General features: G+C 42.7%; 3 protein-coding genes across 4 annotated transcripts; all 3 read left to right on the top strand.

Moving 5' to 3' along the window:
- Positions 1-1,344: 1,344 nt before the first annotated feature.
- Positions 1,345-8,153, top strand: LOC308282178 (TBC1 domain family member 24-like; the record flags this gene model as incomplete). The annotated part of the gene is made up of 11 exons (XM_080722523.1): positions 1,345-1,493; positions 2,064-2,242; positions 2,605-2,866; positions 3,033-3,146; positions 3,550-3,966; positions 4,617-4,856; positions 5,201-5,356; positions 5,884-5,947; positions 6,356-6,454; positions 7,218-7,518; positions 7,817-8,153. The coding sequence occupies 11 exons, from the start codon at positions 1,345-1,347 to the stop codon at positions 7,996-7,998; spliced, it is 2,163 nt and encodes a 720-aa protein (XP_080578649.1). The 3' UTR covers positions 7,999-8,153.
- Positions 8,154-9,564: 1,411 nt separating this feature from the next.
- LOC308281386 (uncharacterized protein) lies at positions 9,565-15,874 on the top strand. 2 transcript variants are annotated; one of them, XM_080721552.1, is made up of 3 exons: positions 9,565-9,692; positions 12,512-12,576; positions 13,152-15,874. In XM_080721552.1, the coding sequence occupies exons 2-3, from the start codon at positions 12,528-12,530 to the stop codon at positions 15,002-15,004; spliced, it is 1,902 nt and encodes a 633-aa protein (XP_080577678.1). In that variant the 5' UTR covers positions 9,565-9,692; positions 12,512-12,527; the 3' UTR covers positions 15,005-15,874. The 2 variants fall into 2 exon arrangements, with proteins under 2 accessions (XP_080577678.1, XP_080577679.1); XM_080721553.1 differs by having other exon boundaries at positions 9,591-9,697.
- Positions 15,875-24,628: 8,754 nt separating this feature from the next.
- LOC308282177 (general transcription factor IIH subunit 2-like) lies at positions 24,629-25,795 on the top strand (the record flags this gene model as incomplete). Its single annotated transcript, XM_080722522.1, has 1 exon — positions 24,629-25,795. Exon 1 carries the CDS (start codon positions 24,686-24,688, stop codon positions 25,793-25,795), a length of 1,110 nt encoding a protein of 369 aa, XP_080578648.1. The 5' UTR covers positions 24,629-24,685.
- Between the last annotated feature and the right edge of the window lie 825 nt (positions 25,796-26,620).

Below are 26,620 nucleotides of genomic sequence, written 5' to 3'. Positions count from 1 at the left end.
CAAGTGGGGATTCAGTCTTGGAAGAATGGTTGGTCTCTTCAGATCTAGCCTAGTAAACGACCAACTTTTTCCAGAAGAGGGCGGGTACGAGGCTAGTTCAGATCCTGGGTAGGACATAAAACTATATATAATGTATCTTTAATTATTGCCTGGCGTTCCAAAGGTAATCTGGTTTCATGGGAACATCACCAGATGCATCAGTCAGAGATCAGAAATGTATGTCTTTCTGTCAGCAATCAGTTTATGAGAGCCCACATACTGTATAACTCGTTGAGGTTTGCTGTTTCATAACCAAACAGTGTCTGTGTTTGGATGAAAACATGTATCTGTTGTTTGGAATAATAACCTTTGGTAGAATTCGTGGAACAGCTGCTAATCTGGCATTTAGATAGTATATGCATGATGCCATTTCAGAGAAGCACTTATTTAGTTACTCCTGATCAATACACACACACACACACACACACACACACACACACACACACACACACACACACACACACACACACACACACACACACACACACACACACCCACACACACACACACATAACACACACGCGCGCGCACGCACGCACGCACGCACACACACGCACGCACGCACACACACACACACACACACACACACACACACACACACACACACACACACACACACACACACACACACACACACACACACACACAGGTGCTAGGCCCTGCTGCACATGTATGTATTCATCCGTTCAATACCTGTTTTTTTTCTGTACTTAGATCCTCATAGGCCTACATTTTTATGTATTTGATAATAAGCACAATAAAACATGTAATAATATGATTTGCACCTACTGTATATTTGAGGCCATACAGTAAATACCACCATTCTTGTGCTTGCCATTATAATTATTTATATTTATTTAACAATGTAACCAAAGGCACAGGAAGCTTGCACAAAATCATTTCAAACACTCCTTTATGATTGGTATACACTTGTGATGTGACTGATAAGTTGAGTGAGCTCGAGTTGGAGTCGCGGACACAGGTTACCATATTCAGAGAGGCAGACATAATGTCGCCACAGTACAGTGGGTGACAGGACAATAAGTGGAATTTTCCACTCACAGCGGATAAAAACAGCACAGACATCCAGTACCCCCATGCTTCACTCACATCCCACATGTCTCATATAAAACCCTCCTACAGGAGGACGTTTGACATGTAAACACAGTATGCCACCATAGGTAGTGGGCTTGCTATATAACGTATTCCTTCCTTCCCGTTTCCTCAAGGCTACTACTGGCTGCCATGATTCAGATTTCAAGAACTCCAGAGTTTGCCAACTGTGGGACCACTAGTTTAGACACGATGGACATCACCACTCGTCCAGACGTGAGCAGCTCTGTGACGGGAGGTAGAAGCAGACAAAGATCTCATTCCTGTTACAGCCCGGAGGATGCAAAGAAACATGGCCTGCAGACCCACCCGGAGGAGACTGTCCTCAGACCTCGCTCCAGGTGCGTATTCACTTCCAACTACACATGCTCCCCACTCAGGGGCGTCACAACAGGGGGGAAATGTGGGACTTAGTTACTAGCGCCCAAGGTGGAGGGGCCTGGAATTATTTTATACTTTATTGAAAAATAGCAAATGGACATTGATCACAGATCTGCTATTTTTTTAAAGTCGTTAAAATGTGCGCAAATCTTTGAATATATGTATTTTTTAAGCAAACATTTGTAACTCATATTGTTTTTATTTTCAAGGTCGGCTATTTTCGATATTTTCACCTAAAGGCCAATTTTACACTCTCAAGAGTTAAAGATCTATAAGGGTCCATTTGGTTACCAACTCTCCATTTAGCTGCTTTTTACCTCAATATTGTATTACTTACAGTAGATGGTTTATTTTCATTTAAATGATAAATGTCTTTAAATGCCTTTTTTATACCTTATGTAAAGCACTTTGTGTATGACATGATATGTGCTATACCATAAACTTGCCTTGCTTTGCCTTGGTAATAGGAAACATAATTCATAGGTATACATAGTCAGACATTTACTGTATGAATGAATGCTGCTCCACAGGTCCTTCTACAGTTATGAGACAGAGTGCGACTCCAGCCCTGCAGAGGGAAACGTACTCAGGTCCACTGCCTTGGGAACAACGACCACCGAAGATACCAAGAAAGACAGGGGATTGGTTAAGTGTTCCATGAAGTCCAAATCTAAAGCCAACAAGCACGCATCCTCCAGAGATCTTAACGGTATTAAAATAACAACAGTATCATAACATCTGCTAATTATTATTTTACCAATGTGTGGGAGGGGGATATTATCCATACAAAAACTGCCTTTTTTTGCTTTTTATTTGCAATACTGGTTGAAACACACACACATGCACGCACGCGCGCACACACACACACACACACACACACACACACACACACACACACACGCACACACACGCACACGCACGCACACGCACACACACACACACACACACACACACACACACACACACACACACACACACACACACACACACACACTACTGTGACCTTACTCTTACACAATGTTGAAAACTTTAGTGAAATAAGACCATCCATTTTTTTATTGGACCATGCAGGCAGCAGAAGCAGCCTAAAGTCAGTCTCCATGATGACCATTTCTGAGTCGGACAACTGGGAGATAAGTTCCCACTGCGGGATGAAATATGGCCAGTTTGTGGACTGGGAGAAGATTGACCCGGAGGCTGCAGAGAGATACCAGCAGCTCCTAGAGAGTGACCATGAAACGTTGAAAACCATGGGTCGTGAGGGTTTCTGGGCCATGCCCCACACGCTGAGGGCCAAAGCCTACTACCACATTATCCATGGCATCCACTCCAGGTTAGGAACGGAGGAGGTCAAGCAAAAATAACCCATTCATAATTTGAAAGATCTTGTAATGTTGTACGGCAGTTATTTATCTTTTTCAGTGGAAACACAGACATAAATCCAGTTACTGTGTTGAATGAAGTACAATGATAGTGAATCAGTGCCATGTGGCTTTTAGGTCTGAATCTCCAGAAAAGGACGTCTACTATGATGTGGCCAAGACGCTGTTTGGGGAACAGAAGATGAGCTCTCACCCTGTCCCTGAATACATGGAGGTGGGAGACATACCCAGGTACTATCTGTGCGACTGTCTGGGTCTAATTGTAATGAATTGTAAAATGGGAGATTTGATAGATTTATAATGATATGCAGCTGTTACTAACATACCGAATCCTCAGTGTATGTGTGTCTAGTGTGTGTACATCTCTATAATATGACACAGGGTGGTCAAACATATAACTTCTGATATAACTTCTGAACTAATCATCATGCATCTCACGTCTAACCCTTAAACCCTCTTCTAGGTTGTCCATGTTACACAAGAAATGTTTTTTGTGGGACTGGAAATACGATTTCAGTCACTTTTAGATTTCAATCTGTACAGTTAGCCTATACTGCACTTTGGATTTATAAGGCAAATCTGTAAATGCTCTGTAAATGTAATATGGCATATTGTTTTCTCTTCTCGTATTCAGGTACTGCCTCAATAAAGCAGGCCTAAATTCTGTTAAAAAGATCCTTCTTTGCCTTGGAAACTATTTTCCGGACATGAACTTCTGTCCCATCCTCCCTGCCTTGGTGGCCCTCATCCTGCACTTCAGTGAAGATGAGGCGGAGTGTTTCTATGGCGTTAGCAGACTTATCTCCTTCAAAGACCCCAACAAGCGCTATATCGACCAGACCTTCCTCACCTACCGGGCCTCCTGCATGACCTTCGGAGACGTGGCTAATAAGTACTGCCGCGGCATCCGCAAGCTGATTGCCAGCTCCCACCAGAACCTGTTTGAGTTCTACTCGGACTGGATCATGTGGATCTTTGCTGGCCTGCCGTTCACCTACGCCATCAGAGTGCTTGACGTCTACCTCTTAGAAGGATACAAGGTCCTCTATAGGTTGGTGAATAACAATGTGTGTGTGTGTGTGTGCGTGCATGCATGTGTGTGAGAGAAAGAGAGAGAGAGAGAGAGAGTATTTATTAGAGAGTCAGAAGAGGAAGAGAATTATGGACGCTCAAGTGGCACAGTGGTAAAGTCCCTGTCCACCACCACAGAGGTTGTGGGTTTGAATCTATGGTGGTACATCCGGCTTTGCCATGCGTCTATGCGAACACAATTTGCTCGTGTTCGGGGGAGGGAAGCCAGGCCGGGGTGGGTGATAATAGTCACTGCACGTTCTCCAACGGGCTGGGGCGGCACCTGTCAGCAGGGAATGTTGCACGGGAAGAGTAGGACGAAGGCCTGAGGGGGCTCCTCACTGGCAGATGAGTCAGTAGGATGCAACAGCAGTGACAGTACAGACATGTGTGTGGGGAGGAATTATTTGGCATAACAACTAAATTGTCGAGAAAAGGTTTGTAAAAATAATTGCCTAATCTAAATAAAAATGGGGAAAAAAGAAAAAGAAGAGGAAGAGATTGAAAGTCAGAGAGAGAGTTTACATTTGGCATGTAAACAAAACCCATGTTTGCGTGGATTCTTATGGCATCATCTCTAAATTAGGTTTCATATACACAATTCTACTAAAAGTACTAAACAATCCTCAGGGTGGCCTTGGCATTGCTCAGCCTCTACAAAATGTCTGTGTCATCACGGGTGGCAGATGTGGAGGACTTCAGGAGAGATATGGAGAGCTTTGTGCAGAACATAGCACGCCACTGCACTGTTGAGAAGCTTCTCGAAAGGGCGTTCACAACCAAGATGGCCACGCGGAAAGAGCTCAATTGGCTTTACAAAGCCAATAAGAACTCACTGATGCAGAAGGGAGTCAGCATCCACCAGAGAAGGTGAGTGAGGAGGGTAAATGTGAATACAGTGGAGGCAATGCAATGTGTTATCCTTTTAGCTTAAATGTTAGACTGTACCTCCTGCTGTTGTTTAGATTTCTGACTGATTAAGTATTCAAAGAGCTTTCATATGTTGGGAAATCTTAAAACTAGATCTTGTCAGGATATATTCACCTTGGTCTTTTGGGGGAAGTAAAAGTAAGGAGAAATTGATCAAATATAGAAAGATTGTAGCTATCTTGAAATTAACCATTTCTCGGGTGGGGGATGGGGGGTTTTCTAGGTGAATAACAAAGGTTTGCATTAACTCAAACTCTACCTGTTGTGGGTATGTTCCTATATAGGCAGTCGGTCCAGTTGGTGGACTTTAGCACCTTTAGCTCCAGTGTTGTGACAGGGACAGAGATGAGAGTCGTCTGGGCCTGGATACCAGAGCGTTTTGCCCTCTTCAGTCCCGTTAGGCTGTTTAGCACGACTGAACACGAGAGAAGCCTGGCCTCGTAAGTGACTCTTGTTCATTTCTTCAGCCTCACTCTGACACCTGTCTGCATGGCGTGCGTGCTAATTGTCCCATAATTAATATCTACCATTTTCTTCTACTTTGTGTCTTTCTTTTTTAAATTATCCTTATTTCATGGTTCAGTAACTTCTGAAAACCAAGTCAGCATAATCCAAGCAATGGAAAACCAACTCTCAGTTTCTGTTACATAACAAAAAGAGACTGTTTTCACTGTCAACATGTTGTTTTAAGTCTCACAGCCAAATGACCTCCAGTTCATGGTGAGAAATGCTGTTTTTGGTAAAATAATGTCCCTAACTCCCAGAACTCCCAGGTAAGGGAGTTTGGCAACATTCCTTCTTCAAATACTAAGATTTTTTTTTTTTTTTTATCAAATACTGTGACAAACGTATAACTAAGATTTCTTTAATTGAGGGTTGGATTAATTAAGTTATTTATGAACATTTGGTTGCTTTTGTTAGTATGTCAATTTGATCTGATTCATATATTTTTTTCTCTCTCATTTAGATTCTACTCTCATATAGAAGGACATGAACCAGTTGTCTTGATTCTCAAAACTCCGGATGAAGAGGTAAGATTACAAGTGGGACTGTGACACTAGAGACTCTTCAATAAAAAAAGCGTTCAATAGTTCTTATATTTATGTTATAAATGCTTACAGATAAACAGTGAACAGTGAATACAACTTTGTTACCAAACAGAGATATAGGGTTCCACGATTTAACTGGTTAGACTAAATTCCTCTTGTGTGCACCAGTCAATCGTAAAATAAATCATTGAGCTTAATCCCTGATTACAGGCTTTGTATACTATAGTTTTTATGCGATGGTAATGTTATATGTATAGTATCTTTGTTTCTTGTCCTGTTTATGTTTTTGTTTTTCTGTGATGTTGCAAACATCAAGCATGACTATAAAGTATTATGAATCAATATGAAGGTATGGTATGATACTGAAATGCTCCTGTTCACATCCCACAGGTCTGTGGGGCATTCTTGTCAACAGATTTGATAGAAAGAAAAAAGCAAGAGTCTGAAGGATTTATGTATTTTGGAACTGGAGAGAGTTTTGTCTTCATGGTGAGCGATATGTTACATTTTATTACGGGTTGAATTCAATTCTAATTTAGCTGATATGGTTTTAGTTAACTTTGTATACTGTCATTATCATTAATTATACACTGATAAAAATGTTGATGCTGTTTTGATATTATATTCCACATTTGGAAACAATGATGATTATATTATCATTGCAAAGGCAGCTTAGATCAGGGGTTCCCAAACTTTTTTGTCTCAGGGCACCCCATAAATATTTTTTTAATCCGAGGCACCCCTACCCTACATTATAATTTTCACTCCCAGCACCTTATAGTTATAGCATATTGTCATTGTCGGGGTGTCCAAAACCGTTCGTTTTGTATTCATCATCTATAAAATGTACTAAACTAGTGAAAACAGCAGATCTACAAGCACACAACGCCTCGCATCGCGAGGCGTTGTGTGCTTGTATATCGGCTGTTTTCACTAGTTTTGTGCGACAGTCTTGTATGATGAAGCAGGGCTTTGCTTTACCAAAAGACGTACACATTTGAAACTTGGAGATACAAGGTTTCTGCCCGACAGTGATGATATTTTAGTGATTATGTTGCGAGGAAAACGTTGCGATAATAGCCATTTTGGTTAGAACTGACTGAAAATAACTTTGTACTTCAAGTATAAAATGATACTAAATATTGTGTGTCCAAATAAATTCCAAATATTATCAAATTATCTTGCGGCACCCCTGGACTGCCTTCGCGGCACCCCAGGGGGTGTAAACTAAGACCTCTGATTTGTTCTTCAGCTTCGTCCTAGCATGGAACGCTATCAGCGAACAATGGTCAACATCATGGCCAGGAGATATTCCCCTCCACAGGTACAAGCGACCTCCCAATCATCCAATATTAGCTACTCTACCGTTGATGCCGCTGCAGTGACCACCACCACCCTGACCTGTCCAGCTGGGACCCCCCAGGACCCCAGCTACCTGACCATACCTTTCACTACTCCCTCGGAGGAACCCATGACTGCCAAAGACCCGAAGAGACCTAAAGAACAAAGACCATCCATGTTTATAGCAGGAAATGACAATAGCCTTGTTATTGGTAAGTTGAGTGAATATTGCCGCACGCGACAGCAGACGTTAGTCATTGTTTCCGGTGCCATTTGACCCGGAAACATGTTTGAAGGTGCCATGTGTTTCCAGTTGCCGAGCCAATCAAACCAAGATATGGGGAAATTTACCGAAAATCAAAAGTCTATGCAGCAACTGGATTCTGTAATTTGCACCTCCTGAACACTTTTCTTAGCACTGATGTAAACACTACTGGTCAATGAAGGTTTTAAAGTGTGCACTGCTGATGTCTTTAGTTTACAGTGACTTTGATGTATGTCTTTCCTCAGGTGGTGATGGGGGTCATGCTCTCTGTATACAAGCAGATCTGCAGGCAGGTTTCACTGAGCGATGTGACACATTTGAGAGCATCCCACTCTGCCGGGGAAATTTCAAGATCCATTCCCTGGAAGTATGGGGGATCCAGAACTGCTTTTCCTTCTCTCGTTATTTCACTCAAGAAAATCAATGAGAGAATGACTTGAACTCAGTGTTGAACCAGTTTTTCCATGACGCTGATATTTTTTATTTTTCCATATGGACTTTTGTGTGTAATTTTCAACTATTTATTGTTCAAATAGTATTTTATGTACACTTATGGATGGAGCACTTGAGTAAGACCTTACTTGAAATGTAAACCCATTTTGTCTCGTATGAGGAAAGGTTTTAACATAAAATATATAACATAACGTTTTTTTGTATGATGGTCTCGTAATATGTTTCAACTCATTTGCAACTTATTTGATATTAAAACTAGCACTAGCCTATCTGATCATTTGTCAGGTATTGGTTGGCTGGTGATTATACTGACAACGTTATTTTAACTGTAGCCTATGTGTGTGTGTGTGTGTGTGTGTGTGTGTGTGTGTGCGCGCGTGTGTGTGCACAGTATATATTGACTGACATCTGTATTACATAGGCACTATGTAATTTATTACACAGTTCTATGTAATTATTACATATTAATGACACAATGCATTATACCCGGGCTGCATGGAAGCTCCAGGAGTTCCAGCTGCCTCTCCAGTCCAAGGGAGCGTTGCACACGCACATGTGTGTATGTCGTGTTGAGCAGCACAACACGGTTTGACCCAAATGAGGCAACTATTTTGTCTTGCCCTGCAAGGCTGCAACACATGGTGGAGTCCAACCAAAAATAGGTTTGACACATTTTGGATTCTCGACCCAATTTCTGGGACTTTGCTCTCTGCTAGGTAGGGGGCGATTTCTGAGCCTGTTTGTGTGTGTGTGTGTGTGTGTGTGTGTGTGTGTGTGCGTGCGCGTGCGTGCGTGCGTGCGTGCGTACGTGCGTGCGTGTGTTTGTGTGTGCGTGCGTGTGTTTGTGTGTGCATGTGCGTGCGTGCGTGCAGTGGTGTAAAGTAACTAAGTACATTTACTCCAAGTACTGTACTTAAGTAAATTATGAAGTATTTGTACTTTAAGTATTTCCAATTTTCCAATACATTTACTTCTACTCCACTACATCTTGGATCCATTGCACTTTTACTCCACTACATTTATTTGACAACTTTAGCTACTAGTTACTTTGTAGATTTTTTAACATACATTAGCCACTTGCCCACTTCAGCACTATATGTTTCAACTTTTGGCCATTTGAAAATAGCCGATTTACAAGCTCATAATGTGTCGCGATGTGACACATTGCGAGCTTGTTCATCTGCTATTTAAAAAAAAAATTGAAAACAAACTTTATGAATAGTCAGTAGGCTACTTTTACTTTTGGTAGGCCTACTTTGAGTACATTTTGATACAAATGCTTTTGTAGCCTACTTTTACGCAAGTAAATAGTGAATTCCGGAATTTTACTTGTAGAGTTTTTCTACATTGCAGCCAGTAGGCTACTTTTACTCAAGTAAAAAAATATTCATTTTTCCACCTCGTGTGTGTGTGTGTGTGTGTGTGTGTGTGTGTGTGTGTGTGTGCGCGCGCGCGCGCGTGTGTGTGTTTGTGCGCGTGTGCACGCGCGTGGCGCATCTGCATCTGCGCAGCGCCGCGCACTGTTCACAGACTGAGTGCACGCAGTGCACACACAAAGCCAGGGAAGGAAAGAGAGAGCTCAACATCGACGTGACGCAGACTCCGTTTGTCCTATTATTTACAGTGCTTACTGTTACTTCTCTGACTTTACTCGCAGTGGCGCAGAAGGTAAGGTAACGTTCAACAATATGACGATATGATGTGATGGAATGATAGTTTTACAGCGACGGATTAGCAGCGAAATGTAACTCCCATTACCCCCCCCCCCTTGGTGGACGGCTACTAGCATCGAAGCTAAACTAGCTAATGCGTTAGCTTTGTTAGCTAGGTGTTAATACGTGGGTGTGAGAATGTGACTGTGAGCGTATGTGTATGTTCTTTTTTTGTTTTTATCTATGTGTGTGTGGGTGTGTGAGCGCGTGTGTGTGCATTCGTCCCTGTGAAGAAACCGAAGGTCTCTCCAGCTTTTGTTTTGACAAATGTTTTTGTTGCGCATCGCAGTAAAACGAATAGGCCGCATCATCAACTCGCTTGCTAGCTCAACTTTACCTTAGCTTGGCAGTGTTGCATGAAATAACGCGAGAAAGAACACCAAGTCTATTGACAACGAATGTTAAATATTGTTTAAACAACGAATTATGCATCATTAGATTATTCTTGGAGAGTGGGTGGCAGCATGGCATGTTGGCTAATAATGGTTATTCTGTATATCATGATCATCCGAGATCATCGCAGTTATTAAAGCGCAGAATATTATGTAACTAACGTTGCTGCAGAATCAAATTTGTGTCTTCTCATCCGTGGCCCCCCAGTTGGATACGTTTTGGGGCCACAGGTAACTCCTTTTTTTTTGGCCCACCCAATCTACATGGTAAAAGTGTTAATTCTGAGAGACAGCCATTTGGTTCCTAACTATCAATCATTAGGTGCACCCTTGTTCTTTTTACAATTCCTCTGACATTGACATTATTTGGGTCTATGATGGGGGCTGATCGATGAGACTGTTGAAATGATGTTTTCTGCAAGCTCCAACATTACCAGTTTTCAGAAGGTGGGTGGGGCAGAGAGGGCGAAAGCAAGGAGAACAACATTGGAAGAAACGGGTCAATGCATATCAATATTTATTTACATTTTATAATGGCATTAAAACATTTGGCAGGTAATATGTACATGAGATGCAAAGTAGTTGCATTGGTAGTCTACATAGGAAGGTAGTCTGCTCTGCATAAGGCAGAATCCAGGTAAAGAAAACACATGGTAACTAACTCCACACAAGAAAATATGTCTGGCGGGCGCATACCACTTAGGCATTGCCACATAGGCATGGATGCCTGGCGGCAGCGCCGGTTCGATTCCCGATCCGGACGACCTTTGGGAGTGTGTCGCAGTCGCTCCCCATCTCTCCCCACATTTCCTGTCGGTCTGCTGTCCTGTCAGTGAAGGCATAAAAGCCCCCCAAAAAAATCTTTTAAAAAAAGAAAAGAAAATATGTCTGGCAAGTAAAAGTTAGTCTGTCTAGGTTAGAATCCATAGGTTAAATCCACATAGGAAGGGAATAAAGTCCTGTTTTTTTGTTTTCTCAGCTCCACTTTAATTAATTGCTTCAACATTTCGAACCTGCTGAATCTTCTTAGGAAACATGAGTACATCTATACTATAATTTTGCGAATGTCTGAGTGAGTGTCTGTCTGAAACAGCGTTTCTCCTCAGTGGCTGGAGCAATTGATCTGAAATCGCATCACCATTAGCATATGAACACACCTGACATAACTGTGAAGCCCGTTTGTCACTTTCACAAATCATATGCTGTATATTAGCATTTTTATGGTGTATCTACTATCTATTCTGCATCTAGCATGAGGCATATCTATTCTGCATCTAGCATGAGGCAACATGTTTAACCAGCTCTGTGTGTGTGTGTGTGTGTGTGTGTGTGTAGGCAGGCAGGCAGGCGGGTGTGTGTGCGGGCGGGCGGGCGGGCGCGGGGGGGGGGGTGGGGTTGGAACACAGTATCTCTGTAGCCATTAAACAAAACGGGTATTTCTTACATTGATGCTCCTACATATTATCATGCAAGCACCAGTTAAAGTTACTTTCCATCCCTCATCCCATAACCCACACACTGCACATCATTTCGGAGCTCATATCTTTGAACGGGTAAGGGCTAGTTATACATAACAGACTGTAATCTCAATCTTCCCCCAGAGTATATTCCACTCTCAGCATTGAGGGCATTGAGTGGTCGCGGTCAGTCGGGGATCTCGCTGGCTCTCGATTTTCAAGCATCATGTTTTTCACTATTATAATATGAAATTATGTTGAAGGAAGTCTAAACTTTTTCATCAGTCCCTAGATTGTGCAGTATTTTTGTCCCAATTTAGGCATTTAGCAGACACTCTTTTCCGGACCGACAAAATAATTTAAGATCAGAGCATGAACCCAGCTAACAAACTGCAGGGCAAATGGTCAGATTGGTCACACAAGACAAGTAGAGTGCAAAGAAAAACAATCCAGTGCAGTGCTTTAAAGAATCTAGGTTACCAAGTAAACATCAAACCTGCCACAACTGGCATCTGTCTATGCAAATAAATATTAGGCAGGCAATAATTTGTCTTGTCTTCATGTCCCTGGCTATGAATGGATGACAAGATTCTGATTGACCAGAATGCTGGCTATGTGTTGAAAATGTTAATTGGCAGGACCTAACTATAAGTTTTTATTGCATTGCAGCTACCCATTCAAACTCTCCTCACTACACAAAATCCCTCTTGACACAGAAGAACATCAACAAGTCATGGCATTTCTAATACATTTTCTCCCCCCCCCCCCCCCCCCCTCTCTCTCTCTCTGTGTGTGTGTGTGTGTGTGTGTGTGTGTGTGTGTGTGTGTGTGTGTGTGTGTGTGTGTGTGTGTGTGTGTGTGTGTGTGTGTGTGTGTGTGTGTGTGTGTGTGTGTGTGTGTGTGTGTGTGTGTGTGTGTAAAACTAGGCTACAGCTGTGAACCATGGGTCCAGACACTGAACCAGCCCTTAAAATAGAAGCGTCGGATGAAAGTAGGTGTTGATGCTATGTTCTGTTTTCATAACTGGGTTAACAATAATTATGGAACAAATCATCAATTTAACTTGGCTCTTGTTGAGGTCCATTTGTCAGCCAACATTTTTAAATGGGATATTACTAGCCTGGTTAAACCAGACCGACAACACCACCCCGTGGTGTAGTGTGGTCTGGAGCCTCACAATTGAGAATCCATTTCCATCAGCCACCAGAAAGGGTTAGCCAATCAGGGCTGTAGGCTGTGTGGACACAAAAACATTCCCCCCTCCCCCTCCCCTCTATGACAGACTTCAAACAGGTAGTTGTCTTTGAAGTTTCATTGATTAGAGGGAACACTAACGAGGTCTTGACACTTGTATGGCCCAATCAATTACCTAAGTTATTGTATAACCCCTTTGAAGTTCAAAAGGAGCAATTAAGAGCTCACCAGGCTTTCAGAAATGGAATCTCTCCCTGCAACCCCAGACTCTCTTCCCAAAACGAAGTGTGTGATAGAGGCTGGTACAGCCAGGCTAGGATATTACGTTTTTATTTTTGACTAATCTCTGTCTTTACTTTTGTTTTTCCTCAGGCAATGCTGAAGGTACCTCTGGCACTGCTGAAGGACCCTTAGGAACTGTCGAAAGTTCCTCTGGCACTGCTGAAGGTCCCTCGGACACTGCCGAAGGTACCTCTGGCACTGCCGAAGGTAGCTCAGGCACTGCCGAAGGTACCTCAGGCACTGATGAAGGCACTGTCGATTTGAAGATTAAGGTTAAGTCCGACCCTGACTCAGACGAGACTCCCTCTGCATCCAAGAACCCTGAAAGCATCACGGCCATCAGAAGCTACCCTTGCTCCGAATGTGGCAAGATATTTGACAGACCATCAAAGCTAGAGAGGCACAAACCGGTACACGCCAAGGTACACGCAAAGAAGCCCAGGTCTCTACTCAAGTGTCAACATTGTGAAAAGAGTTTCACGCAGGAATTTAAACTTCTTCGACATGAGAACAGCCATAACAGGTCAAACCAACACCCCTGTCCGGACTGTGGAAAGATTTTCAACAGGCCATCAAAGCTGGAGAGGCATGTACGCACGCACGCAAAGAAACCCAAAGTCCCTCACCAGTGTTCATATTGTTTGAAGCAATTCAGTAAGCATAACAAACTTGTCAGACACGAGCGCATGCACACAGGAGAGAAGCCGTTTCCCTGCTCGGTCTGTGGCAAATGCTTCTCTGACCCGGGTCACTGTAAAGCACACGAGAAGACGCACGAGGAACAGCCTGAGAAACCTCACCAGTGCTCAGATTGCGGCATGTGTTTCTTCAAAGCCTCAGAGCTTCGGCGGCACTTCCGCTCCCACACAGGAGAGAAGCCTTTCAGCTGCACCACGTGCAGCAGCAGTTTCTCCCGGTCAGAGACGCTCAAGAGGCACATGCGTAGCCACACCGGCGACCGACCATTCCAATGCATCATCTGTGAGAAGGCCTTTTATTCTCGGCAGGATTTAAACATTCACGGTTTGACGCACTCGGGAGAGAAGCCGCATCTTTGCCCGGTGTGCGGCAAGGGCTTTTCGCAATTGGGAAACATGAAGGAACACGAGCAAAATGTGCACATCAAGTCAGAGAAATTCATCTGCAATGAATGTGGGGCGACCTTCACGCGCTACAAGTCCTTGTCGAAACATCAGCGCACCCACACCGGAGAGAAACCCTATTTGTGTCTCACTTGCGGCCGTAGGTTTTCATGGAGCCATTCCCTTAGCAGACATCGGCGGACACACGCACACAAACAGATGCTTCTCGAAGCATCCAAAGATCAGCTGAGTTTTGATGGGCCCTCTGAGACTGTACTTCGCCAATCTAAAGACCAGCTGAGTTTTGATGGCCCCTCCGTACTTCGTCAATCAAAAGATCAGCTAAATTTTGATGGCCCGTCTGTACCCCGCCAATTGAAAGATCAGCTAAGTTTTGATGGCCCGTCTGTAGCCCGCCAATCGAAAGACCAGCTGAGTTTTGATGGCTCCTCTGTAGTTCGTCAATCGAAAGACCAGCTGAGTTTTGATGGCTCCTCTGTAGTTCGTCAATCGAAAGACCAGCTGAATTTTGATGGCTCCTCTGTAGTTCGTCAATCGAAAGACCAGCTGAATTTTGATGGCTCCTCTGTAGTTCGTCAGTCAAAAGACCAGCTGAGTTTTGATGGGTCCTCTGTTCTTCGTCAATCGAAAGATCAGCTGAGTTTTGATGGCTCCTCTGTTCTTCGTCAATCGAAAGACCAGCTGAGTTTTGATGGCTCCTCTGTAGTTCGTCAATCGAAAGACCAGCTGAGTTTCGATGCCTCCTCCGTACTTCGTCAATCTAAAGACCAGCTAAATTTTGGTGGCCCTTCTGTACTTCAAACAATTGAAGTCTTCACATCAAATAATAATCCGGTGTAGTTGGGTCAAGATGGGATTTTTATGTTGAATCCAGAACTGAGTGTCACTTCTCGCCTCAGAGTTAGCTTCGCTTTGTTGATTTCTGAACAGGAAATCTGTATAAAAGTACTGCCATCGCGCTGTATAAAACCACCATTCCAAATTGTATGTATGTTAATAGTGAGTGGATTATGAAATGCCTCTGTATGGTGTCCTTAAATTGTTTTTATCTTAATCTGCTGATACTGTCTGTCAAAAAAGTTGAGGTACCAAGCTTTATGACTATTGTTTTTTTGTGTTCAATTTAATAATCAAAATGGTAAGTTGTTGTTTTTAATAGGTACTGAGCTATGACAAAGATGTGACAAAAAAAAATACTATTTTGCATGCCTGAAGTGTCTTGGTGACAGGTGCTTGGGAAAAGCAACCTAATGAGCGGAATCCTGCACACTGTATATACTTGTACTGTAGGCTAAGACTAAGTTAATAGGCACAAGATCCTTGTATGATGGTTTTGCAGCCAAGACTTGCTTAACATGGTAGCCTATAATACAAGTGAAGACTGTATCTGGAATTTTGTTTTGTTTTATTTCTTTCTGTTTTTTTTTTATACAAAGATAGGCCTATGTGTAAATCCATTGATTTTCCTTGTGATTAATATACACCAAATAGCCTGCTGTCAGTAAATAGCCATACAATGTATTCTGCTTAATTTGAATCATATGTTGACATAATGAAAATGTGCTCAAATTTGTTTGGTTAATGTATTGATTTCTACACGATAGAATAGATACTAGTGAGTACGCTACGAAGGTCTCATAAGATTAATATTTTGTAGAACATAAATGATATTATGATACTACATTACATTTACTCAATGTTAAATCACAAATAAATTGAGATTTACAAACTATTGTCAATAGACCTGTTTTTCAACTTGCATGGCATGAATTTACCTATTATAATCCATTGTGTCTAAGAAAGTGTAGCAAATTTCTTGGGGGTTATTATAAATTATTGCAGCTCACTTGGAGAATAGCTAGTTTGCCTTTTGATGAGCAGCAATCACCAGATGCACCAAACCGTGAGCATGACTTAAGAAAATGCACCTTTCATACTGCCCTCAATCTGTGAAGGGATTATATTATGCCGTAACTGTAGCTCGGTTGTACTTTGTCGTTGCTCATCAAATTTAGTTGATCTTCAAGCTCACAATGCGTTGAGACTTTTTAGATTCCCCCCCAAAAAGCGACTCCAATGCTTTCAGTGATAGATGTGAACTTCAATATTTTTACCAGTTCACATCTGACGACAAACATTCTAAACAGATCCAACTTTAATGTCCTGTGAGCTGATATTCAAAACCCAGCAACAATTCCACTCAAAGTATTTAGATCATGTTTTGTGTGTAGAGCCACTGAAGTACATACAGCAGCTTCTATAAATATATTAGTACTTTTGCTAACAAAAATGTTTTAAAGTTGTAACAAAGTGTACCAAATTGTGCAAACTAGGATTATTTACATGCCATAACATGACTTCTATTAAGTCTAAATTATTAAATTTGACAGCTGTCAAAATCCATGTTTGACAAAAGGCATACACTGCAGATCTTCACATTTATGCTTATTGTAACTACTGTATATTGAGCATTGTCATAGGCCCATTAATGTAGAATCTTATAAATAGGCCTCTACATGATTTTCATTAGAGATGTGTAACAATGGTAATTTAATTAAAAACAAATCAAAACCTTCAGAACATGAATAGAAACGGCAGCAAAGAAGCAAATAGAAATAGCATTACTGTTGTCCGTTTTTTACTTAAACAATCATTGAAGTTTAAATTAAGTTTATCCATTTGTACAAAGTACAGTATGTAGAGTTAAGGTGTTCATCATGATTGAAAAAGCACCATGCTTCACTTTGCTCTATGACAATTATGTATCATAATTCATATCTATCAATGACATACTAAGGCTATCACTTTCATCAAAGACTGTCCCATGTATTAATTTAACTGAGGATCCAATCTCGGAGTTAAAACTGGCACCTGTAAATTTGCATTGTAAGCCTGCTTTGTCCTGATCTCTCTTTAAACTGGTAGGAAAGGAATAAACTGAAGCACCCAGGGGGAAGTGGACTAAGAAAGTGGGAGGAGCCACACAAGGTTCTGTTTCTACCATACAGTCTATGGTTTCTACATAATAACAGAGGTGGTGCCCCAGAGGCAAAAACAGGTTACAGATAGATGGGCTATACCAATATTGATTACTGTGACACCTCATACAAGCTATCGCTGTTCTTCTATAAGCTGTACTCCATTTAAGTCACTAGGGGGCAATGTATGCATGCTCAATATTACATCCCAGGTTTAAACTGGCTGTAGAACAACAAATACATTAACTTGGCATCACAACCATACATAAGGCCACCTTCAATTTGTATTATAGGCCTACTGTTGTACATTAATATTATACACTTAGATACAGTAAAATTCAACTTAATTGTAACTCATTCTCAGAATCTTGAGTTGAATAGTGTGAATAGTGTGCAATGATGCCTGGCATCTCCTTGGATGGGAAGATGGCAAAATATTCAGAAAGGGGAGTAGTCTCTACTCTCTACTGGTGAAATCTGACTTTTACTGCTTCACCAAGCAAAAGGCTCTGATGAGTAGTACAAGGAGGTGTCTTGATCACTTTGACACTTCTATACACATAGACTGTGGGCGAGCCAACGGTCGAAGTGGCAGCTTACTTTTCTCAGACGGCCTCTCTACACAATCATCTATGGCAGGGGTCAGCAACCTTTTTGAAATGAACAGCCATGTTTTTATTTTCTAGATAGTCAGTGTGCCATGTCAATATTCATTTTAATGACACCCCATCAACATTCTGACATTTTGATTGGCAGGACATTGTTATAACGATCATTAGACTCAATAGAGCAATAACCCATCTGCTGTATCTCTCCAACTCCCTACCCAGTCAAAGTTGTATGTATGTAGAATTATGTGCAGGATGTAATTTGCTGCAAATTGGGTGACTTAAAGTGACCATGTTTAAAACAATATTTGATTTTAAAATATAAATCCTCTCTCTCACACTTCTGCCAGTGTGCCAGTGATCACCCTCCCCTGTGCCGATGTTGGCACCCGTGCCTAAGGTTGCCTCGCCCTGATCTACGGCTAAGAGAAAGAACACTGGCCAAACACACATAAGAGAAGTTTAGAACGTATGCTTTTAAGTGGAAGAATGGTTCATAATAATATACCCACAGTTTGTTGTAGTAGCTTTAACTCAGTATATCCTCACAACCTAATCAGAATGGGGTAGTGTGTGTGTGTGTATGTATGTGCATCTGCAACTCCACGTTCAGCAGTTGTTCAATTGTCTAAAAAACATAATACAAAAATCAATAACGCATATTCCTTGCTGACCATCAACTTTTCCACCTTCAAATGCGTCTCTACTTTTCATAATCACAGAATGTTTGTCTTTGTATGCTTCTTTCGCAATACCTATTGCGCAATCCTCTGTAGAGTGAGTTGGTCATTATCATCACGAAAGTATCGGGTTTCAAGAGGGAAGGGGGGGTCAGATGGAGAGAGAGAGAGAGAGAGAGAGAGAGAGAGAGAGAGATGTACAGTAGGGTACAGTAAAGTACAGTACAGTAAGTGGATGGATGGATGGATGGATGGATGATGGATGTGGATGGATGGATGTGAATGGATGGATGGATGGATGGATGGATGGATGTGGATGGATGTATGGATGGATGGATGGATGTGGATGGATGGATGGATGGATGTGGATGGATGGAGGGATGGATGGATGGATGTGGATGGATGGATGGATGGATGTGGATGGATGGATGGATGGATGGATGAATGGATGGATGCATGGATGTATGGATGGATGGATGCTTGGATGGATGGATGGATGGATGGATGTGAATGAATGGATGGATGGATGGATGGATGGATGGATGGATGGATAGATATGGATGGATGTGGATGGATGGATGGATGGATGGATGGATGGATGGATGTGGTTGGATGGATGGATGTGGATGGATGGATGGATGGATGTGGATGGATGGATGGATGCATGGATGGATGGATGGATGCATGGATGTGGATGGATGGATGTATCTTGGATGGATGGATGGCTTTGAATGGATGGATGGATGGATGTGGATGGATGGATGGATGTGGATGGATGGATGGATGGATGGATGTGGATGGATGTGGATGGATGGATGTGGATGGATGGATGGATGGATGGATGGATGTGGATGAATGGATGGATGGATGGATGGATGGATGGATGTGGATGGATGGATGGATGGATGGATGGATGGATGTGGATGGATGGATGTGTATGTGGATGGATGGATGGATGTGGATGGATGGATGGATGGATGTGGATGGATGGATGGATGGATGTGGATGGATGGATGGATGTGGATGGATGGATGCATGGATGGATGTGGATGGATGGATGGATGGATGTGGATGAATGCATGTATGTGGATGGATGGATGCATGGATGGATGGATGGATGTGGATGGATGTGGATGTGGATATGGATGTGGATGGATGGATGGATGTGGATGGATGGATGGATGTGGATGGATGGATGGATGGATGGATGGATGCGTGGATGGATGGATGGATGGATGGATGTGGATGGATGGATGTGGATGGATGGATGGATGGATGTGGATGGATGGATGGATGTGGGTGGATCACTGCTGCAACGTAGCTGTGAGCGCCTGCGAAGCTGTGAGCGCCTGCGAAGCAGGCGCGATCTCTAGATGTGAGCGGCCCGAAGGGCCGCGAATCTCTAGTACTGATTAATACTGTACTGGGTAATATTGATATCAGTATTATCATTCAATAATTGTATATATTATTTAATTTAGAAATACACAATGCAATATAGGCTGTTAAAGCGTTCATCAAAGATGTTTGTTTAATAGGTGTTTACTTTAATTACATGTCGATACTCAGTTATTCGGACAGTCAAATCTAATGATGGTATAGCAATGATTTAGGCATAGAGTCCAAGAGGAGCATATCTCAAAAGAATTGTGCGGAACAAAAATAGGTAGGCCTATCCTACAATGGAGTAGGGAAGTCTGCACACTGATCTGTAGCTCCCAGTATAAAAGTATTTATTAAGGTGACAATGTTTCAACCTGTTTAGGTCTTTTTAGGAACCCCCAGGGTGCAAGTCATAATCATGTTATAGGCTACTGTACTGTCTATATTGTTATAATCCCCACTGAGCGAACTTCTATTGTTAGGATTAGACCAGTACAGTACAGTAGTACAGTGAAGCTCTTTTGCACTATAAGCCTATACAATTACATACTTGTGATCATTGTGAAAAGTAAGCCTCATAAGCCAAATCACTTTACACAGCACATTTTACTGTTACAATTTTGTCATTTCCAATGCTTGTGCATGGAGAGGATACAAGTTCACTAATACACTATGGTAGAATGTAGTTTATTTTTATTTTTAGGTCCGGGGACCCCCAGGCATCTTTTGGGGTCCCATGCAGCTAAATGATTGATTGTTATAGGAATGGACACTCAGAGCTAAATTAACACTGAGGATTTTACAGCATAGAGATTGAAGCGATGGGGTCCCAGAGATGTAAAAAAAAAAAAGAAGATTGAAAATGGCAGAGCGACCAATGGCACGATGTATCAAACTGGAGGTCCTTGACTTACAAAGGTTGAGAATCACCGCTAGACCCTCAGTGCTGTTGGCCCATCACCCTGCTGAGAGGTGAGAACAAGTTGTACTGATTAACACAACTGTGAATGTGCTGAACGTGTGAGGGTGAGAAAGAGCAAGAGATTGAAGCGATGGGGGAAGAAAACAAGATTAGAAGTGAGTGCTGTGGCTTTTGCGGCCTTCCTGCGGATGCGCCTATGCCACCCGAGTGCCAGCGTGCCAGATCCACCATCTGGTCTTCCCAGGACACACAGGCACTCTGTCTTGGAGAACAAATACCAACACTTCTCTGCCTCTCCGCATCTCCCCTCCCTTCATCCCATCTTTTACACGAGGGAATACTGTTAGAGAGAGAGAGAGAGGGGTATAGAGAAAGGGACAGTGAGTGAGTGGAATAATAGAACATATTATTTGTATCTTTAGGCCTATGCGTCAAATATGCATGAATTAATATGTAGTTTATTTGGAAATGTAAGCAGCTTTAGCCGTGCTCTTCTTGTTTTCAATGAACCTTTCTCTGGTTTTGTGAGTCATGCCAATAAAGCTCCTTTGAATTGAGTCAGGCTATTATTATCAGAATCAGAATCATCAATTGTCACATCACAGGTTACAGGTGTAAAGAAGTGAAATATGTTTTTGTGCAAGTGCCATCGTTTTGGTTGTTTTCAGGCAGAAAAAAAGGAAGGTGAGGGGGTGGCAGGAAGAGCACAAGGAGAAGAAAGAAAACAGTGAAACATGTATATCACCAGTTGGTACGGTAGGTACAAGAGGTTAGCCATAGTAGGTGCATACGGTTAGACACAAAGGACTGTAAAAATATACTCTGAGAGTACACTGTACAGATGTAACCAAGGTCCATTTGGTTACATCGTAAGACCATCAATGATGATTTTTACTTTGTAGGGAGTGAGAGACTGACTTCCTCTCCGACACTGAGGAGGATGGAGAGAGAACAGTGTGTCACTAGTAGCTCTGAAATAGGTTCCTCTCTCCTGTGTTAAGGGTCAATTTTACACTTTAAGCCAACAAGGGCCCTATCTTCTGCTCGACGCATGAAGGCACAAAGAAGCAGTGCAATTATTATGACCCAAAACCTTTTTACACCCGGTGCCTGTTAGATAATAAATTATCTTGTGCCCATTTAGCGCCCATGTTGGTCTCAAAGTGAGGGGTGGTCTGGCGCTGTCATGAACGAAGACCTGGCAACAGTTCTCAGTCATTACCTACAGTACAGTATGTGTCTTTGTCTGTTCATCAAAGACACATACTGTAGATAATGTTGGCTAGTTGTATGTAGCTGTTATAGTTTCTATTTAAACTTTGTACCTCAAAAGGTACATATTTGGAATACCGTATTCTTTACAGCTGTTTTCAGCAAACCCACGCAGTATGTTAGGTAGGAACTTGTCTTCTAGTTTATCTTATATCCTTGTGTCAGCTGATTGTAAAGAACAGCCCTGTTTACAAGCCAGTGTGCTGTTGCTGTTATCTGAAGTGTATCAAGAGAATAATTATGTTTTCATACACACTCATGGATGATCCTTTCTGTTGGAAGAACAAAGCACTCACCAAAAGAGGGAGCATATAACGTGAATGTCCCTGAGAGTCACAATTAGATAAAGGGAGTAGGTTCTCTAACAAGATACATAAAAGGATTAGTGTGCATGTGGTAAAACACAGGATGTGAGTAGTAGCAGCAGAAGAAATGGTAGCAAACATAAGCACAGAAATACTGTACAGTAGCAGCAGTAGCTATAGCTACAGCGTGAACTATAAAATGCTTTAAAATGTTTACCTCACTGCCAAATCCGTAGTGTTCATTTTACTCTGACACTGTAAAAATTGACCGACACGGATTCATTAATCTAAACACAGATGCCGTGTAGAACTATAGATCATACACAGAGTGGCCTACATTCTTTCTTCTCTATTTACTTCCTCTGTATTTCCGATTACTGTTTTTATCACTGTTATTTTACATTTTTTATTTGTTATTGTTGTTATTGCTGCTACAATGTTGAGATAGCAAAACATCTTGTGTATTCAGTTGTAAGAACAAGTATCTTGAATCTTATGGTTTTGGGTGGCCATAGTTAAATGGGTATAGAGGCCGCCTGGGAAACAGAAGGTCACAGGTTCGATTCCCTTCCCTGGAAATGTGTCGAAGTGTCCCTGAGCGAGACACTTAACCCATAACTCTCCCCCCACCCCTGGGTTCAAGTCTGACCACTTGGGCAGCAATCAGCTGGGTGACTACTTTTAGACTGGTTATTTTCAGCATGCCACACCGACATACAACAAAGTATAAATCAGGCTTTTGTTGCTGGATGTAATTAATTTCCCGATGGCACAAACCATGGATATGGGCCAATTCCTGGGGCAGAAGGGGAGGGTATACAGATGGTCCGAGGCGACTCACACAGGTGGGGGTCTCTAATAAGCTGCAGAGATGCAATGAGAAAGGAGGGAAAGGTCGCGGCTGTGCAACCCAGGAATTGGCGGAGAGGGCTGTGGTGTGTGTGTGTGTGTGTGTGTGTGTGTGTGTGTGTGTGTGTGTGTGTGTGTGTGTGTGTGTGTGCGTGCGTGCGTGCGTGAGTGCGTGCGTGCGTGCGTGCGTGCGTGCGTGCGTGCGTGCGTGCGTGCGTGTGGAGAGAGAAAGAGAGAGAGCGCAAGAGAGTGACATGTTGCATTCAGAGCTAATTTTATATTCACTTTTTGGTCATTTCTCCCTAGACAATGATATTCAACTGGCAGGCCAAATCCTGGGAAACCTTCGACGCTGGAACACATCTACTATATGTTTTTCATAGCCATGATTATGTGTTTTTACCATTAGTATTAACTGGTTACAAAGTTCTTAATGGTTACCACTTAAACAAACACATTTCATAATTTCTGTTCAGTTTTGTGGCCCCTGCCCTGTCTATAATCTAGCTCATACCCTGTCCTAAGATTTCAGGGTTTCTCAATTTATATAACACTAGTCCTGTGCCCTCAGGTGTGCGATGAAGGATTGAATGTAGGAGTCTCAGAAGTAATGTTGGAGAACCCAGACCGGTGCCCGTTGGGCAGAATAGTCACTATCGATGTCCAGTTGTGCAATACATGTTGTTTCCATCTGTCTGGCTGGCACTCATTTGGTGTTCCGTGTCCAGGCCAGTCTGTGATGTCATCTCCAAATTTGGGCACTGTAGTGATGTCAGTCAGTGATGTCAGTTGGCCTTTGGTGATGTCAGTTGGGCATTGTTACCATGGTGGCGACACTGTTTAGTATCAGTGATGTCAGCATGCCGTCAGACGGTCATACGGATGGACAGACATTCGGTAAATGAATAGTTATATTGCAGGAAAACAGGCATGCCTTCATGTGAGTTCTAATACGTACTAATACATTTTGGCTATCCATACATGGAGATCTAATACACTAATACACAGAACTAATAGTGATTTGCACCACTCAAAAACCTAAACTTGTCCGTTATCTGCTGCTGACCTAGGACAATGTGTGAAGAATGCCTGCACAAATTGGCGTTGTTATGATTTTGTGTTGAGTGTGACATCAGACCAGAGCTCTGGTCAGTAAGGCGATTGAAAGATTATATTTGTCTGTCCATGACAATGAGACAGACAAAGTTTGAAGCCAGTTTGTTCAATCAATTAAACAGTTCTAAAACGGAGTGCGTGTGTTGATGTTGGGTCAGATCAACAGCGGTTTTCCTGGAGAACTTGCTGCAATGAAGAACTTCCCTGGATAATTGGTGAACGTTAACTAGAATGTAACTGCAGTGCAGCCTATTTACTAGATCGCCAAATTGTACCTTTGTGCAAATATAGTTTGAGCCCATTTCTCAGCATTTAGCTTTAACTGTGACGACAATAATCATGGTTGACGAAGAATTGGAGAGAGCCAAGCGGTGGGAGGAAGGCTATGAGAGGACCTGGGAAGTGCTGATGGAAGATGAATCCGGTTCACTCAGAGCCACTGTGGAGGAAATCCTGTTCCAATCTAAACGGAAAAGAGTATTAGAGAACCATGGACAAGTGCAGCTTGGGATGATGCGTAACCTCTATGTTGTGATTGATTCTTCAAGAAGCATGGAAGACCGGTATTTGAAGCCAAACTGCTACACAGCTACTGTCAAGCTGATGGAGTTTTTTGTGATGGAGTATTTTGACCAAAACCCCATCAGTCAGGTGGGCATTATCACAACAAAGAACAAACGGGCAGAGAAGCTCACTGAGCTGGCAGGGACCCCAAAGAAGCACATCGCTGCCTTAAAGAAAGCCACAGGCTCCACATGCATTGGGGAACCATCGCTGTACAACTCTCTCAACCTTGCCATGCAGACCCTCAAACACATGCCTGGGCACACCAGCCGAGAGATCCTCATCATATTCAATAGTCTCACCACGTGTGACCTGGGTAGCATCTATGAGCTTATCAAAGTCCTGAAGACACTGAAGATCCGGGTGTCTGTGATTGGGCTGTCAGCGATGGTGCATGTGTGCACGGTGCTGACCCGGGAGACCGGAGGCACCTACCACATCATCCTGGATGAGACTCACTTCAAAGAGCTGCTCATGTTCCACATCAGGCCCCCTCCAGTCAGCACGTCCTCTGAATCCTCTCTAATACGCATGGGTTTCCCCCAGCACACTATTGCCTCTGTCTCTGACCAGGACGCCAAGCCGTCCTTCAGCATGACTCACTTGGACAGCAGCAGCAATAAGCCTGGGCTGACCCTTGGAGGGTACTTCTGCCCACAGTGCCACGGTAAGTACACCGAGCTGCCGGTGGAATGTAAAATCTGTGGGCTGACCCTCGTATCGGCGCCACACCTTGCCCGCTCCTCCCATCACCTCTTCCCCCTGGAGGCCTTTTTGGAGAGTCCCCTGGAGCAACACCAAGGAGACGGGTTTTGTCAAGCTTGTCAAGGAGAGCTGAAAGACAAAAGTGTGTTCACCTGTCCGTCATGCAGCAGCGTTTTCTGCATGGAGTGTGACCTCTTCCTACACGACACACTTCACTGCTGCCCTTCTTGTATCCACATCTTGAAATGAGGAAGACTTGGATGAAAGACAAGAAAGGTGCAATTAAAAATTGCAAGTATGGTTGCCGTGACACAAGTCAGCGCTGAAACAACAAAGACTGGCACAATATGTCCATATATGGGCTTAATATGTTAGCATCGACACTGGCCGCTCTAAAGAGAAGATACCTCACGGACGACATGTAAGGCGGAAGAAGTTCTTCTTATCAGCAGGAGGTTAGGGTATGTTTTTCAAGAGCTGGGATGCGATGTCATCATGATATCACCAGGAGCTTGTGGGGTCGTTGTTGACCTGTCAGCGTGTCTGTCTGTCTATCTTTTATGTTTTCCTGTTGGTAGTCATGGCTGCCAGTTCCCACCTGATAACATGTGGGAGTTCAGACTGCTCCAGATTGTACTGAAAACTGATATCTTAGCAAAGAATCCTTACGTTGCCTAGGCTAGAGCAACCACACTAATAAAACAGCCAGTGTGAAGTGAGCGTGCCTTTTATGAGTTAATTTCATTCCGGTGAAGCTTGGCGGATGCCAGGCTTTGCGGGAGATACGGGCAACGAACATACACACAAAGCCAGATGTAGGAGCGGTTAGCACTGCTCAATAATCATCATTATCATCATCATAATCACTTTTATTGTCAAATCACAGGTTTACAGGTCTAAAACATTGGGTGAAATCCCGAAAAAGAAAGAAAAAAATCAAACCTCGGTTCGAAGTGAAGCGGTGGACAGATAAAACCTCTATTCTGAATGTATTTTTCATCTGTTTTGATAATCTGCAATAGATACTGCATGTACAAGACAGATAAACCCTGAAGGCCAAATTATCATGTGAAG

The sequence above is a fragment of the Nannobrachium achirus genome, assembly GCF_963921795.1.
Source record: "Nannobrachium achirus genome assembly, chromosome: 3".
NCBI lineage: Eukaryota > Metazoa > Chordata > Actinopteri > Myctophiformes > Myctophidae > Nannobrachium > Nannobrachium achirus.
Note: the sequence above shows the minus strand (reverse complement) of the source record. Positions and strands in the feature narration are given on the sequence as shown.